Source organism: Aphis gossypii, chromosome 1 (assembly GCF_020184175.1).
Source record: "Aphis gossypii isolate Hap1 chromosome 1, ASM2018417v2, whole genome shotgun sequence".
Lineage (NCBI taxonomy): Eukaryota > Metazoa > Arthropoda > Insecta > Hemiptera > Aphididae > Aphis > Aphis gossypii.
Window position 1 is genome coordinate 28,871,857 of NC_065530.1, and position 20,240 is coordinate 28,892,096.

Sequence of the window (20,240 nt, forward strand, 5' to 3'; positions counted from 1 at the left end):
ATTAATAAAAAAAAAAAGAACAGGTAATAACGATAACAGGTCCGACGATGGACTTGTATGATGGTCAGATATTTTTATTTTCTATACAATAATTTTCCTTAATATTTTGATTTAAAATTGTTTTATTTTTCAAATAACTCTACTACTCTAAGTTAGTCTATTTTCTATTGCTCCATTTATGGTTAAATTTTAAGTGATAATTTTACTTTGTATAATATTTTAGATAACGTACATTATAAGTTGTGAATAGATTAATTATTAATATAAAAACAAAATATATACAATTATTATTAAGTTGTAAAATAATATTAGTTATATTTAGCATAAGTGAATATTACTTTATTTATTTTTGAAAATATATTATGCAATATACACAGTAATATAATTTTATTTTAATGCATATATTTGTTTTATATTATATTTAAGTGAAATAAAAATTAAAAAGAAAGTAGATGAGGAAAAATAGTAATATATTAAGTAATTCAGTTTTCCTTTTATTTATTTTCAATCAATATACTGTTAATTCCGTTCTATTCGGTGAAAATATTGCTAATTGTATATAAATTTAAATTATAAGACTGAGGTTCATGTAGTATAATTTTACGATGTATAATATGCTGAGTATTAATTTTGCATCATTCTATTTTGGAGTTTAACTTTAAAAGAAACTTAATACATTTCTTTTTTTTTGTAAAACAAGATAATTCATACTATAAATAAATCCTACATACAACAATACTAAATATTATTTGAAATTAGATCTATAAATAATAAATGTTTATTATCTAGTATTCGAATAAAAATTAATAAAAATAGTTATTATTTTTACTTAGAATAAGATGATTAGGAATTTAAACTCATAATAGGTATATGAAGAATTTTTGTGATTTCAGTTAGTCTGAAATTTTACTAAATATTCTTCAAATTTTTGTTTCAGAAATAATTTAAGGGTTATATAATCATATATATTAAACCGAATCGAAAATATTAGATTTATACAAATTATTAATAATGGTTAGAGTATATTTATATTACTCCTTCTTATAGCATAATATAATACCATTTGTCTATACTCTATAGTATATTTAAAAAAATTAAAAACATTTAAACTAAATCTATAAAATTTACTTAAAATGTTTGCTTATTCAATTTAATAATAAAAAGTAAATAAAAATACAAATGACGTGTAATTTTGTATTAGGTACACATTTTATTTTAGATTTTAAGAAGAGAGATGAATGAATTGATTTTACAACGATGTGTTTTTTTGTATCTGCTATTATCATTTTTGGTAGGAATAGAAGCTTCGTTTTTAAGGTCGTTTCTGTTAAAAATTTTCAGAATTTTTCCAAATAATATAAAAAAAAACATTTTAAGAAAAAACGTGAATTTTTGTACTAAACTAGTTTTCAGTAAATAAAAAACTTAAATAACCTTAAAAACTTTAAATATTCATCAAATGTTTATACTATTAATTTCTATGTAGCATAATTGTTATAATATTTCAATTTACTTTGGTCTTTGAGCATTTTTAGATTATTGAAAATTTATGTTTATTTATCTGTATAAATGTTTATAAAAAATATTTCGTTTGGTAAATAAGCTTAGAAATGTATTACAAGATCCCAAGTATATTTTTCTGTTAACAGTTTAAAATAATTAAAAATACATAAACACATTATTTTTATATGTTATCAAAGTTTGAATTTCGATAAAAATTGTTAAAAATGTAAACATTTGCAAACTGCTTTTTGTAGTTGGAAATTCATAAAACATATTGTTCTATCTAATATTTGATACAAAATCTCTTATAAATTGTTCATTTTGTAAAAAAAATCTACAAATCATAAATAATCACGATTATGCATCTAGAATGTCTAGATATTGTTCAAATGAGGAATTGTAAGTGAAGGAAATTACATATTATTTAAAAAATGCATAACCATGTTAATTGTATTATATTAGCGTATTTCAAAAATATTATTTATGGTCACTTTTTGTATATTTTTATTCATTTTACTTTATGCAATGATATTTTTATAATATGTACTATTTTAAGATATTGTCTATTTTATAGTCTGAACTTATTCACATCGTTTAAGGGTAAGGTAGTGTTTACTCAATAATAATGATTAACTGTTAATAACAATAATGAAATGATGTGATAGAAATATTTACGTGATATCTATAGTTCAATAAATAACTTAATAGCAATATCAACAAAAAAAAAAAATCACGAATTATACTTATTGATAGACTATAGTATAATTATTATATACTATATACTATATTATATTATATTACTATCTATACTATATAGACTTACCAGCTGATAGACGATCTCTATTCAGGATCTTTATCCTATAGATTTTAAAGTTAACACTTCCATTACATTGAGCCACTCGACAGCCACGTATACTCGTATATTAGAGTAGTATCAACTTGCCCACCTTTTTTATTTTCATATTTACTCAGAAAATATTTAATTAAATAAATTCTAGCTAAACATTTTTAGTTATTCGTAATATTTGAGTTATAACTTTGAACTTTGCGATCGTAATAATTTGATTTATATTAAATGACAATATATACGCTATAGTGTAATACATAACTATATGTGTAATTATAATAAAGAAGATATCATGTTCTATTAATAAAATATTAAAATACGTTACTATATATTTATATAGTTCGTCTAAACACTGCCATCGGGTTAATACACAGAAAAATTCATCATAAAGTCAACTAAAGTATTATTATAAGGCTAACGTCACACCTTTCAGTATTTAATATTAGCGGGCTTGCCAAACTGAACTTCTTCGAAAACGCGACATTTGTTTCATTGCGTGTCGTCAAACAATTCTTTAAATTTATTTGAAAAATTTAAATTATTGTAAAATATTAAATTATATAATTAAATTGTGTGAACATAGTAACGTGATGTATTCTAATACTTTTAGTATAAAAATTAAATATATACATAAACTTTAATATAATTATAGATACATACTTTTAATTATAGTATATATGATAAATTGGATGATATTATAGTCATTATAAAGCAAAAAGTGTGTTTCAATAATTTAAGAGAAATATATTATAATACAAAACACTTAGAAAGATAAGAATGATTTGATTGTAAAGTTTTAATTGAAATAAAAACAATTACGGCCAGGGTAAAATGCAAAGTATACGAACAAATAAATACATGTAACTTTGAGTTATAGTCATTAATTAATATAATTTAAAACCATTTTTTTTTTGTTCGCCAAACAAAACTTACCCTTTATCCATTAATTTATTTTTTATCAAAAAAAAATATGATAAATTAAACAACATTTCGATTTTTAAAAACGTAAAATATAATAATATTGATTTGATTGTAAAAATTTCCAGATATTATCACACCAAATATTAAATTAAACAAATTCGTTTATCTACAAGACGTACAAATGACCCAAGGAAGGTTAATACACGCGTGCCAAAAATTAGAAAGTCACATCCCAGATGTTGCTACCATCCAAACCGCCTACATTCGTATTAAACTCACGCCAAAACCCATTAAAAACACCGACTGCGATTTCCTTGTGAAGGATAAAAACAGCAGGTACGCAAATAGATGAGCATGCGCTAAATGAATTGAAAAATAACGCCGAGAAAGACTTACTTTCACTACCTAGTTTCGTTTGTTTATTTATTACTATATTATTATACTGTTTTTATTTCATTTTTTATTTTAATAAAGTCTTTTTGATTTGATGATAATACAATATTACTCATAAAAATATAATAATCTATAAAATGCTGATTTAAATAGTTTAGTATAGAATACAAATTGGTAAAATACTAAAATATATACATTATATAAATTAGAATAGATATTATATTTTAATACGGTTCGTATATCGTATTAAAGTTTATGTCGGCGTCTTATATATGCAATATAGCAGCATGAATGTACACTAATCACACCTGTAGCCTAACCATTGACAGTTGCAGTATTCATTTTGTATTACTTTATAAATTTATAACGCATAAAATTAAATATGTAAAAAAAAAAGGTAGGCAAGAGCAGTATGCTCTGTTGCACATTAGGTGACGAGTGGGTTACTGTTATAAGTGTGTTAAACTTTAATTCAATGAAATATTGTTGTATACATAAAACGATTCTGAGCAGAAACAGTTTATCAGTTTACATCAACAAGTATATTTCATGATAATATTATGTTTTTTTTACAGCTGTTAGTCATTTATTTTACTTTTATAATATTATATAATGACTTTTCCCAAAGATATTGTATTTATAATATTATAATATTATTAGTTTTAAGTTATTAAAATAATATATATTATTTTGTACAACTGTATCCAATTTTTTTATCTAAAACTACAGTCTAAGTTGAAAATTGAAGCATTTTATTGATTGTCTACTTAGCATGTAGACATACATACAAATTAAATCACACATCATTGTAGAATCAATTTATTCTCTCCAATAGCAATCTAAAATATATCGATAAAAATTTTCAAATTATTACTGAAATAGTTAAGCACTGTATTTTATTGTCCTCAATAACCATAAATCTGGTAAACTCGATTATACATTTCAAACACTTTTTAGTAGAATTCAAAAGTTTATAAACTCTATATTAGCGGAAAACAGAATTGGTTCGGTTATTGGATTTAAGTATTTCATAAAAAAAAAATGTTTTATAATTAAACATATTTTCAATTGTTATGAGTTGTAAAAAGAACTTTTAAAATTGTAATAATATATATATATATATTTTATATTTAAATCAGGATTATAAACAATACATTAGTATATAAGAAGCACAAAGATCTATATTGAAATAAAACTTTATTAAATTTCAAAAGAAGTAAAATTAATAATGTTTGTATATAATCTCGTTGATTCAAAGAATTTAAGTTTAGTTAATGCATTATCATTAAGCAAAAATGTTCCTTTTAGTACTTTATATTAAAACTAAAATTAAACATATTTTTGGTATTTTTTTTAAAAAAAAAAAACAGCAGTTTTAGATTCTGATCGTTTCAATGAATGAATAGGTTTTACAATATGAAGCGGAAAAGTGCGATGTACAAACATGCAGCTCCTTCCTACCCGTCGACAATCCTACCAGGCTACCAATCACTGCGGACCATGTTACATGATATGTCATTTTTTGTCAGTTTTCTTTTATAACTGACATCACCCTTTGAAGCAATAAAAATACTTCAATCTTTAACTTTTTTCGGATGTCAAGAGTAAACAATTCCCTGAACTTTTAAAAAAGATTACAAAAAAATAATATATTCACGAAATATCACTTATCAGTTATACGGCAAGTTATAAGCAATAATAATATGCTCTTTATCTGCTTTTTTAAAACTAAATATATTATTATGATTAACTTTTTTTAAATAAAAAAATTGATAATTTTCATAACACTTTTTAGTAGTATGGCAAGAATAACCATATATAAGCTATATTAATTAAGTAAGTTTACATGTATTTTGTGATGCTTTTGTAATTATTTTGATCAGACTGAAATGCGATTTGTTGCCGTTACATCGAAAGAACGTTTTGCAACATATTATGGTCATATATTTATAATACTCTATCACGATTGCGATAAATTCTAATAAGCGTGTTTTCATGTTTCAACAAATGTAACTTGAAAACTTTTGGTTTTAGTTAACTGACAATTTTTAACCATCAAAATTAAATGGTTATATAATTTAATTTTTTTCTTTTTTTTATTGAAATTTTGTAATTTACAATTAATCTCGACAATTATGTGTACATGCTATGGTAATTGTATAATTATTTAATTATATGATGATAATAATTATTATCTCTTATAATCATAAACACATCGTTGTTGCAAGTTTTAGATCAATTACCAAAATTATATAATAATAATAATAATCTTTTCATATAATTTAATTGTCACTCTAATTTATATTAAACTTATTATAGTATTACGTAATTTATATATTGTATTTTCGTACGATAACACAATAATAAAATAGTTAATAAGTATGTCTACAATAATAATTGACGGTCTTTGAACATTTATGTTTACGGTAATTGTTTGAAAAATAAAACGAAAACAGACGATATATGGCTGGTAAGTATGCCATGTGGTCAGACACTGAAAATAGAAGAAAAATATATTGTTAGAAAGTTTACAATAATAAATTTGGACTGTCGGAAAGACGCGGTTGTGGTTTAAGCTATAATGTACTTGGAGCCTGCATAAGATCGCTGTATATAATCCATGTTTAAAAGAGGATAACCTATATATTATATAATATATATATATATATATGTACATTGTACATGTTGTAGATGTACCTGCAGCAAAAGTAAGAACTTTGACGTACATAAAACGGTTGGTTAAATAAATAGTTTCTTTGCATCCCTCCAAGGATTTGAAAAAAAAAAACAATCACCGTGCTTCACAACTATATTTTAAAAGGTTAATAATTACGGACAAGTGTATTATATTTATACTACGAGTATATTATATACATATTACTCAGCAATTAATTTGCAATGGATCAATTTTAATGCAGATAATTGTTGAGTGGCCAATTAATTTAAATCTGCTTGTAAATATCGTGCAATTTAATATTTATTGACGATCAGATTTCACGTTAGTAATATGTTGGAATTTTTTGTAAAATATTTTATAGGAACATTATGATTGAAATATAAATGTGCAATGAAATGTCAAAACAATACATTTGAAATGTTAAAGCATAGAACACTTTTTACGTGGAAAAATATTCTACATGTCGTTTCAATGTGAAATAATAAGAATCGAAATGATAAAAAATTATGAAATATTGTAAATAAAATACTAAATGTATATGTTTTGGGGTAATTTTCATAGTTTTCCTGTATACCGTTACGGTCCATAACAAAAGTTATTGCCATATTTATGATTATATTTACATCTATTGTAAATACATTTTACCACTATCGAAGTACTATTCTTTAAATCCTACAATATACTTGACATTTTATAAGTGAAAATTATATTTTATAATTTTAAACAGATTGCGTACAGTTTTTTAAAAATGTACTATTAATTTTAGAAACCCATAACCACGGTGTGCAGTTGATGGTATTATGTTTGATTAAATCATAGAAATCAATGATATAAATGCCAGATTCCCATATTACAATTATTGTTATTTCTATATCTTATGAAAATTATTGCAATCCTCTTATTTGTTTTTACAATACTACAAAATTTATTTGAAGAAATTGCTCGATTTTATTTTCTAATATTACAGAGATTGTATTAAAATAAATACATTTTTTTTCAATTTGACAAGAATATTATAAGCTTAAAACAAAGTTGGCAAGCACTAAAATTACATACAAATATTTTCATAATATAAATATATGCTAAAAGTAATTTACATGTACTTATTTACGATAGAAATTACGTAATATAGTCTGTTAATATTTTTAATTATTTATAATATTAAAAAATAAAATCTACATGACGTTACCCTTAAAATAATATCCAATTCTAGAAAAAGTAATAAAGTCGTTAATGGTACCTTTAAATATATATGTATATATATTAACTTTATAATCAAATAATAATTTTACTATGCATCACATTATACTCATTCTTATTAACAAATAAGCAAGTAATAGCCGATGATATTTCTTAACTTTATTTATACCTTCACTCTTAAGAGTTTAAACATATTTTGATACACTTAAGTGCTATATTATACATTTTTGTTTCCCATTCCCTAATTGATTATTTCACCATTTAGTTAAATTTAAAACACAAATCTGTAAGAATATAATATACATTAAACTACATTATAAATTAACTATAAGATACTTAACCTTGGTATCATCTTAATCGATTATTTATAGAATAATATCGTCGAAATCTCAAGAGAGTTGTACCCACCAGTAAGACCTAAATTAAACGTACCTATAACACGAATAAGTACTTAAATATTTTAAAACTTTCATTTGGTTGAAGGTATTTCTCTCCAAAGCTGTTTTATATTCAAAATCCAATTGAAATGTAGGTACAATACATTTTACCTGACCAATAATGATAATATACGTATTGGAGTTTTTTTTAAAATTTTTTTGCACATATTTCTTCTAATCATATCTCTTCTGTTATCGACTGATGTTGACCCCTTACCGAATCGTATTATGAAATCTAAATGGAGAAAATAAAACAATACAAATCAGTATATTACGATAATTTTTATTATTATGTTATTTAAAATAAATAAAAAACAACATAAATGTAAACTGAAAAATAAAAATATTTTTTAACAATCCTGCAAGTTATTAAATACTGTTGGTATAGTTTATATTGTTACATATTTTTTTTCAACAAAATACTATTCAACTTTTTATTTAGTGCTAACGTGACAAAATATTTTATCTTTAATATTCTGTAATTTATAAATATTTTACTCGTATCTAAATAAATTAAAACAAACATGATCAAATAAATGCATTTAACATTTTATAATAGGTACATCAAAATGTATTATTATATTGCTATTATATTATTGGTACTCATATATAATACGTTTTATATCATCACAATCTAACGACAACAAATATAAATATAACTTGTCATAAAAAAACGATCATTAAAGGAATATACGAGTATTTCACAGAAATAGTGTACTTGAAGGTTAGTAGATCATTATTGTAATAACAATCGATCGGATAATAATATCATGAATACTATTGTAATCGACAACTGTATTAATTGCAAAATCATTGTTTGTCAATTTAAAATATTATTTGATATTTTAAATTTATTTTTCGTAGTTAATTATCAGTGTGTAATATTCTTATAATAAAAAGTGTGTATAAACTACCTTTTTTTATCGAAAATGTGAGTATAAATGATAAAAAAAAAAAAAATAAGAAAGGTGTTTTGTGTACTATAAAAAATATCATAGGTAGTCACTTTGAATAAAGGTCGTTTCAAAGGTTATTTCAATGGTTCTTTATATAAACTTACATTAAATACTAGAAAAAAACATCACGGATTTGTAAGAAGGTCATCGTTTATATTTAGTAATTATAACTGTTTTTATTTTATTGACATGAACCGTCTAACTGAGAATATAAGGGTACAATTTATTAGAGTTTTTTAATCGATATAAAAATGTATTATAATATTGAAATAATATATGACTAATAGAGCTATAGTTAAATTGAGATATTTATTAATTTGTTTTATCATATCAAGATAAACCACTAACTTTACTATGTATTTTGATTTTCAAGAATACAAAACGATGATCATTGATCATCAACCATCTTGTACTAGGTCTTATCTTTACAGATATGTTACGATCTGCACATTTTGCACTTGAACCATAGACCATTATCCATCTGTTTTCATTTTGATTTCTTGCCAGACAAAATTTTTCTTACCTTTAAATTCTGAGCAGATCAATTTATGTATTGGTTTTACAACGATGTAATAAAACACATTACACTACAATTATTATTATTTTGAGGATGGTTTCTGGTAAAAAGTTAGTTAGACCTAGTTAGTTTTAAAGGAGTTAAAAAGTATATAGTTTTCAGTACTTATCAATATAATCACAAACAAAAAAATAAATATGGAAAAATCGGTTTTAGATCAATTTATCTATTTTTTTTTTTTTAATTAATAAATTAATAGCTGTATAAAATTACATTTTTCAAAAAATGACTACCTAGCAATAATAACATGCTTTCTCTAGACTTGATAACATTTGAAAAATAATTTTCTTCTTTTGTGCTATTTAGTATTTACACAAAGTTCAAAATAATATTATCTGTTCTATTTTTAGCTTATTTCGAATTATGTATGATTATGTATGATAATTATCTATGAATTTTAATTTCAATTAAAAAAACTTGAAAATGTAATACAATTATCAACATTAGTTATTCCAATAATAAAAAATATTTATAAGAATAGTAAAATTACTTAAAGCTTTTGTTTTTACGTAAATTATTATTTATTATAGTATAATATAATAACATATCAAAATATTTAAATAAAGTTAGATAATTATTTTTATATCATAAACCAATTCACGCTGTCTAATGGTATATTGATATTAAGTATGATAAGTACAAGTTCATAATTAATAGTTATATGCTTATATTATAATATTTACTATAAATTATATTAATATATGTGTTGGAAAATATTAGTTCAATCTTCTTTATTACTAATAATAGAACAATACATTACTTATAACTCTATTATAGGCATGTTTACAGGCGTGGAGAACTACCACCAGCTTCTATGGTGGACTATGTTTTCAAAAAATTCATGCTCTTATAACAAATTATGGTAACTGATATTTGTTATTTTTATTGAATTTTTATCAATTGTTTTAATTTGTTGTTTTCCATTATTTATAACTACATAGCATAACACATAGGTTAGAATGATGGCACTTTTATGGAATTTTACCATTGACTAGTTTTTTATTGTTTTGACATACCTAGTAATAGTTATAGTTTTCAGTAATAAAAATTCTTCCTACTATAGTGAGTTTTTTAAAAAAAAATTAATGTTTATTCATGTCTAAAAAAAAATATGTCATACGATTTAAAATGTGGATGTTACATAGCAAAGTGTATTCACATTTTTTCTTTTACTTTACATACAAAATAATATATTATAATTATTTATAAAAATGTATGTCCCTTTTAAATTATTATATTTTATTATTTTTGTATCAAATTTATTTAAAATAATTTTCTCGAGAAGTTACTAAAATATACTTTATTTTAACAATAATATTTTATGATAATATTCAAAAGCATATAATGAATTAACAATATATTGTAAAATAAATAATATTTTATTTACATAAATTTAATACAAACTTATAAATTAGTTAGGTTAGTAATTTAAATTTTAATAAGATATAATATATATTCAGTTAAAATTAGCATTTGTTCAAATGGTAAATTAGTTACTTTACTACAATTAATTACATTTTATACTAGTCCACGAAACTATAAATTATTTTATGATTATTTTTTTTTATTTTTATATATTATATATAACAATTTATTATAGGTTCATCAGTATAATGCTTTTTAGTATTCATAATAAATTAAAATCAACAATTTAATTGAACACATTTTTATGATCATTAAACTTAATTATTTTATAATTTACAATTTCAGCTGAAAGTAATAAATATAAATGGTATAAATGCATAGGTATGCATTTCTAAAAATGGAAACAATTTTAAGTGCGTACAATATGTTATGGTAATAAACGACTTTAGAGTTTCCTACGTTATCTATATAATAGTAATAAATTGACTTGACGTGACACGAGAGCTAATTAATTTTGGCAGTGTATCTGCAAAAGAAATGTAATATTAAAAACCCGGAACTTTTCAAACTAAACGTTCTAAAATTATTTTTACAAATAATATTATCATTTTTTTGTCTTGAATAAAAAATACATGAAAAATAACTTTTTAAGGTTGTAAAAAAATTGTTAAATGTAATAAAAAGGGTAAGGTCAACGTCTATTCTTTTATCATAATAAATATTTTAATATTATTTTAATTATTTATTATGTATTATAATATTATGAACTTGTATAATATAGGTACCTATCTATTCAATTTTATATTTGATTCAAAATCATAATACTTATATATTATTTTATTCTATAAACCAATTATAAGTTATAATATTAAATATTCTTTGAATTGCATCGATATAGTTAATTTAGCATTCATTTACATCTTCGAGTATAGTATGCACTATCTATTATTTACACTTTAAAAAGAGGAATTAAATATATATATTATATTATATGAACTTATAGTATAAAATGCTATTCAATGCCAATAAAATGTAAGATATTCATCTTTACTTTTCTGTTATAAAGTGTGAGTAATGAGCATTTATTTTCTATAATTCGTATACACATCAGATAGGTATATTGGTAATTATTAAATTGTTTATTATATTAAGTATTGATGTTAGCGGTTTGAACTTAAAGGTATACGACTAATACAAACGCTAATACACATTTTAATCATTTTACAATAATTCAGTGTGTGTTCTATAGTTTGTATATATTTGTATATTTATTTTAATATGAAAAATAAACTAAATTAACCACAAGCTGAAAATTTAATTAGGTATATAAAAAAAATAATAATAATAACTTAATAAAAATTAACAAGGAGATAACATTTCAATATTATAAAACAATAAAATAGATATTATTTTCATAAATTATAATTTGTTTATGTGTTATGTTTTCAATTTTACATTGAACTCTTATTTTCTCATTCATGAAAATACAGATATGGATGATGTTCATGACTCTGGTATTCTCTATAATTTTATATGAATCAGAAATATGATCAGTGATCACTTAGAAAAGCAGAAGAAACAAGATTAAATTTATTTGAAATGTAATCCTGCTGAAACCCTATGGTCCATACACACACATACGAGTGAATGGTGGTAATGACATAACCATGAACTCGAAGAAGTTGTCCAAAGACCAAATAACCAAACCCAAACAAATAAGAAGGTTGTAGAGGACAGCGAGACATGTGTGACGGAGAAAAAGGTCTTCAATCAGAACAACATTGCGTGAAAACAGACGCGGGAAGGATACAACCAGAGAAACAGCCGAGGATAGCGGTAGAAGTCAGAAGATAGAGATAGATGGAGAGAAATGTGTTTAGCTGTATAGTCTAAAAACAGGAGAAAAAAATGTGTCTATATTATATTAGTTGATGTGTAAGTTTCATTTTCATACGGAATAAATGTGAAAGTCATAAAGAAATACTGGCCATACAAAATGTACAAAGTCAAAACGTTAAGTAATTTGGAAGAAAACCTCAAAACATTGTTAAGTTTCTATACATCGAATAAATTATTAGGTAAATGTAAATTGAAAATCGTTTAAACATGAATAATACTATTTTTATGAAAAGCGTTATATTCTTAATCAAACGATTATATAACCATTTAAATAGGTACCTAACTAATAAATGCAAGAGTTACTTATATGACTTTTACTGGATATTTAAATACCTAACTTTAATAGTTTAATGTGATTACTTATGCCATGTGATATATTATCAATATATGTTTATTGGATTCTTATTCTAAAGCCAAATTTAGACATTTAGGTCATTAAAATCAAATACAAATTCATTATTAATGAGTAATATACATGATCTGCATATATATATTCTAACTTGTAGATTATACTAAATTTAAAGGTCGTAGGCAAATACATAAAATATTTATCATCAATATAATAATATCTTTAATCAGTTTACTCATATATTGTTATATTTTTTATACAAATATTGATAATCTTTTACTCTTTTTTTTTACTCTTAATAATCCGTAGTATTATATTATTATGTTCAAAATTTAAAATTAAAAATTCTAATAAAACATTTAAATGACATCACAGGGCAAAAACTGACAATTAATACATATGTATTCTCATCAGTGTCCTTGACACGATCTTCAATTTGACGAAGGTACAGTTTAATTAATTGTACGTGACCACATTTGGTCCGTGGATTATGGTTAATACTGTTATCTAATTGGATCATTTACATACAAATGTATTTTATTTAGATTCTATTAAATTAATTATAAACTCAGAACCACTATATTTATTACTAGCACATGACATCTTATATGAGGCAAAGTGACATATAAAATAAATACAAAGTAATTCTTTTAAAATTAAGCACTCATGGTTGGCTAATAGATTTTTTGGAAACATTCTTTTGTAAATTTTAGTTGTATAGAAATCTAAAATTTAATATATTATACCTAATTTTTTATTTATATATATTCATTAGTACATTGTCGGTAACTATCCAACATTATTAATTTGCTAGGTAAACTAATATATCAACAAATTTTACAATGTACCTTTATAGAATAACACTATTTAAAATGTTGAGAATAAATTTGTTGTATTGAAAAATCCAAAGTTTTCTTCACTGATGACTTGATATAATAACTGAAGGTTTAGAATGGTGTTATACTTATTACCTGTGATCGAATTAATTTTTTCCATTTTTCATTTTCATTTCAAAAATTTTAAATAACAACAATTTATTACACAATTAAATTATCATTAAAAGTATCTAAATTATAAAATCTGAAAAAATCTCTACTTACAATTTTACAACAGAATAATCACAGCTAAATTCAATTAATATTCTGACATTTAATTTTAAAACGTTTAAAATACGTTATAATGCCATAATAATATGGTCTTACGGGGTTATACGTATCATTATGATTGAAGAGAGGCATTAGGATATTAATTAATTGATTAATAAATTAACTATGAAATAGAAAATTACATCTTTAGTTTTTAAAAATGATTATTGCTATTGTGTATATTAGCGTTTCTCAACCTGGGGGTTTCGATCACCTTGACTAGGGGTTGCGTAAGCCAAAAATAATAAAATTCCGATTTAAAAAATGAACCTTTTTATTTAAAAAAAAAAATAATATTTAAAATAATAACAATAATAAAATAAGAATAATGTTTATACTACATACAAAAAAGAAGAATAAACATTATAAAAGGAATCATCGTTTCTCAATCTTTTTAGTGTCTGACCTCGAAAATAGGTATAAAATATGGACTATGACTTCGCAACCACATATTTATATTAAGTATAATTACGAACAATAAAAATATCATATCATAAATCGTTTAAACAAACGAAATATACCATTGCAAATATCGATTTATAAATACCATGACATGTGTAGTAATTTAAATTTGTCACATGTAAATTAATTATTTTATAATGTTTATTAATAATTTTAAGTAAATCCTTATGTTATTGTTACTATTTTAAGTATTTTTTTTGTTCAATAAAAAATTTTAAAGAAAAAGGTTCATTTTTTAAATTAGCGTTTTATTATTTTTTACTTATGAGAGCCCTAGGCAAGGTGATCACGATTATCGCGATCCCCAGTTGAGAAATGCTGGTATGTTTCGTTTTTTTAATCGATTAATTATATGATATTTTTATTGTTTAAAATTTTACTTGGTATAAATAGGTGTGATTGCGAATTTATTGTTCATTATATATACTGTATATTATTATTTCAAGTTTCAAGTTTCAATATAATAGGTAAGTAATAGAACTTTTTTGTAGCAAGTCGATGAAAACTAAATTGTTGTAAAAAGTTGAAACACAGTAAGTTTGTTCACTATGTATATTTTATTGAACGGTATAATATGCCATCAATAACATAATAAAAATAGCTAAATCGTATTAAGTTATACATTTCAATATTAGTATATTTTTACTATAAATATTTTCAGATGAATGAAAAATAAATTTCATTATATTTTAATAATTAAATAATAATTTTCAGAAATCAATAATTAATTAAATTTCGTAAAGAAAATATTCATATAATAGAATAATAAATTCTTAATAGCTATTAAGATTTATTAAGATCTAGATCTGTATAAAACATATCATTCATTAGATTGTTTATTATTAATGTATTTTTTTTTTATAACTGATTTTTTCATATTGTTTGTTTATCGCTATCATAAAATATTCTACAATAACATTCGAAATGACTTCTCTTATGTCATTTAATATATTAAAATCTTAATATATGCATTTATAATAATAGTTAATGTGTGAAATATCTATAATAGTTTATTGATAAAATACTAAATTTAAATGTCATATATATATATACATGTATAATATACATTTTGCATCATCTACATTTAAAGTCGGTCAGATGGAATATGACTGAAATTTTATCGTTAATCGATGCAGAAATATACTCATTTCACCGGACGAATGAGTTTCACGTAAAATATTATTAAATAAAATTATGATGAAGTAATTTTATAAATTGGATAGTCTACTGAAAGTAGTGAAGATTAGTATCATTTAGTATGACTAAAGCATACGCCTATAATACTTGTTTTGAATTTTAGTTGAAGGAATACAATGATGTTATATATTTTTTACAAAACCCAATTATCCTATAATTTAATAATTTATGTTCAATTTATTAATATACATTAAACGTGTTACTTAAAAACCATTGGAGATATTTTAAAACAAATGCTGTAAACAATTAATATTATTAATTATTTACTTATAAAAAATTAATATCTTGTTTATCTTTACTCTAGAGTCTAGATCTAAATGTAGATAATTTTGTACATATCTATATAAAAAAAATACATCAAATGCAACCTATAACTTTCAGTATTTCTAAAACTTTGTTTAAAAACGTACAATTACTAAAAGCGTATGCATAGCCACGTAGATATATTATACATCCGTTACATAGCTATATAATACACTACATGATATTGTTTATAAAACCGACAATATAGATATTATTTATATACGGTTCATATAATATATGCGCAATAATTGTACATAAACCAAGTGTTTACGTATCATTGTCCGCCTAAAATACTGTATTTTTTTCATTTTATTGTTTACATAAACTACTAAATGTAATTTTTGTTATCATTATTTATTTGTTTATTATTATTATTATTATTTTTTGAAACACTAACAATTTCACGTTAATATTTTAACTTTTATAATTTTTAATAAGATAATTATACTACTTAATATAATATATACTAAAATATCTTAAAAGACTATACAAATTGACTTAGTAAAAAATGTCAATAAAGCGTCTATATTTTAATCATATTATTAATTAATTATCATATATATATATATATATATATATTATAAGACGGTTCGTAATTTTAATTATACGATTTCTGTGTCTTTTTATTATGTCTGATTATAATATGCATAATTAATTATTAATTAAATGAACATCACCTACAGTCCGAGGTTAATGCATATCTTACAAGCTAAAGTATCTACCATAATCTGTTACATAAAATTAGATATTATTTAATATTTATATATACTTATGTATATAAAAATGTTACAATATTTTGTTGACCTACACGCTTTAATAAAAATATTTTCATACTCATAAAATACAATTTTATATTTACTTTTATCAAACACGTATCATACGCATTCGTTTAATATACCTACCTACAATAACTTTATTACGTTTCATTTTATATCCCTTAGGATATATTTGAGTTATAATATTATCTTTATAATATTTCAACATACATTTTTATACATCTACTATTAATAATAAATAAGAATAAATATTATAATAATAACAGAAACGAAATACAAGCATGTAAATATCTTATAGTTTTTAAATCAGCCAGAAAAATGAAAATAAGAATGGATTTTTTGTGAAGTTGTTCTTGGAAAAAATAGCATTATTATAAGAAAACTTAAAATCATGAGAGCAAAAAAAATATAGTTTTAATAAAATCTATCACAATATGATATAGAGATGAAAATTAATGATTAAATGTTCAAGGTCACATGTGTCCTCTCTACTGCAGTTAGCTGGTAAGGTACAATATAACTAGTTATTGGTTTCTAAAAAAAAATTTTTTTACTATAATAAGAATAATACAATTTTCTCAGTTGATCTAGTTGATCTCTCAATTGTGATAGGACAGGAGAAATTAGAACGCCAGAAAGAGTTTGATTGAAGTCTAATTTGATTCACTGGACAGCCAAAGTTGAAGTTATCAAAATCGAAATATCGCTGTAATAACAGTGATGATCCATAATTATGTTATTTTTAAGATTATATTTAGAATGACATTTATATATGACATATGTATTATGTGTGTATTGAAAGTTATTTTCTGGTTTAATCGAAAAATAACAATTCCTACAACCAATGCGAATACACGGAGAATTTCAGACATAGGAACGTAATTAAATAACTATGTGTTTAATATTTATGTTTTATGACGTATTAATATTTTAATGGAAGATAATAAAACACAAGCATATGCTAATAAACAATACATTTACGTATAATTTATAAAATAATTAACAGTCAAGATATTTTCTAATTATCCGTATAAATATATATGATTTAATAACATTAAGCCAAATATTAGCTAATTTATAATTTTATTTTCATTTATCAATATTATAAGTACTATGTTAAGATATTATTAGGATTTTTGCATTTTTTTTAACAAATTTTTTTTGTCGATGACTATTTTGTAGTGAAGCCTTTTATTTTAGTAAAGACATATTATACAGTAATACCCTAACGACAAATTTAAAAATAGCGTTTTTAATAAAACAATAGACAATTGTGTACACAAATATAACATTAAACAAGATACAGAATATAAACGAGATCTGGAAATATTATATTTATTATTTAGTTAAGCGAGGTTTTTGTAAATCCAGTAATTGTTTACAATACACATAATTAAGTATTAAGTCGAATTCAGATGGTTCTTTTCAGAAAAATTAAGCATTTCAAAGGATCTATATAAGATCAGTTTGGCGAGATTGAGCTCTAAAACATAACTTAATAAAGTAGATTTTAAAATATTATTCTATGTTGTAAATCAAAAATTAATATTAAATGAAATTATTTATTATTACCCAACAGTGCTTTTATCACTATTTGAATGTCGTTTCCGATTATCTGCGACCACTTACAAAATATATAATTTTTGTATTTTGATCTAATTTAATTAAAATCTTCTAGTGATTTTAAAGTGTATTCTGTAGGTCCGCATAAACAACTTTTAAATTGCTTGCTATTTCTTTCCATCGTTTGTACAAACATTATTTTGACATGTAGAGCGATAGGTGGGGTAAATCTATACTACTTAAATTTAGGTACATTAAATTGTTTAAAAAATTTTAACATGAAATAAATGCTTCAATATTTTGAGACTTATTAATGTCACAGTTTTTATATATATACCTATATATATATATATATTTATTATTATTATTATTATTATTATTATTATTATTATTTTATTATATATTTCAATAATTATCATTAATCTTTTATATTCGTGCCCTCGTATATACATTTTTGATTTTGCATCGTTTCAGGTGGCCAAATGTGTATGGATGGTTATAAATTATAACTTATAACCATATATAAACATCTATAACTATAAAAACTATTTTATTGCACCCTGTTGTTGCCATATGGTGATAGTTTATAACAGTACTGCAAGAAAACGCAACAGCTACAATCGTTGCAGCCACAGGTCATATGTCGGGCATAAAATACAAAGATATATATTATAATATTATACAGCAGTTTGTGTGAATTGGAAATTTAAACTAACGCCAAATGCGCGAGTCTGTTGCGATTTTTTGTGTATAATAGAAGGTCTCATGAGTATATAATATAACACAGTGGCAAAATCAGATAAATCTCAAAACGAAATAATATAATAAAGATTAAAAATCATATTATATAGGACGATAATAAAATCAACTGTTTAATTTAAGACTACGATAAATAATAATTGCGGACGCGGTCTCATTTTAATTTTAATTTTTGCCAAAATTTGCTTTAAAATTTGACATTTCCTTAATTGGTAAAACGGATGTTTACTTATGAGTTTATTTGTACCTATAGATTACCTACTGTTGCAGCTTATATTTTAGATTCTGAGCAGAACGATGGATGTATTTTATAGTTGATTTCGTGGTTTTATAATAATATACCACTTGTGTTAAAAACAACACTCAATGTTTGGATGGATAATCCCAAATTTTTAAACCAAATACGCGAAGGCGCGATCTACAGTATCATTATATATGATATATAAAATTAGCTTTATTTGTTATATTTTATATCGTACAGTATAAACGATTTACATACAGAAACTATCGTACTACTCTCGTGGACTGATCGAGCAACGATGAAATAATGCGAGAGCGATTGCGGCGGCTCTACAATTCTATTATTATTATTATTATTATGTAGGCTTCGTCGACATTGACACAGATAATAATAATAAAAAAAAAAAAAAAAAAATCGGAATACCGCCGACGAGAAACACCAGTGACAAAATGCCGACGGCGATGTAGCTATAATATCCGGTCAGCTGGTAAATATCAAGTAGAACAATAATGTATATCGGGATCGGGCGGGATCTATGCCAATATCGGGGCGAACAGCAAGAGCGCTAGCTAGTGATTTTTTTTTTTTTACGAACCCCTGGCCAAAAGATAAATATAAAATATTCCTCCGCGCTCGGCATTTTGTAAGCACGCCACCGATAAAATGTTCA

The 20,240-nt window shown here is 23.1% G+C and overlaps 1 protein-coding gene across 2 annotated transcripts in view; it reads right to left on the reverse strand.

The window, feature by feature from the left end:
* The window catches only part of LOC114121643 (receptor-type tyrosine-protein phosphatase kappa), a 139,168-nt gene that overhangs the window by 104,271 nt on the left and 14,657 nt on the right, over positions 1-20,240 (reverse strand). The window contains exon 2 of one of the 2 annotated variants that reach the window (XM_027984060.2): positions 8,196-8,213. The exons of the other annotated variant lie outside the window; for it this stretch is intronic. Coding sequence (XP_027839861.1) covers positions 8,196-8,213 — 18 coding nt within the window. The remainder of the gene's footprint in view (positions 1-8,195; positions 8,214-20,240) is intronic. 2 annotated transcript variants of the gene reach the window in all.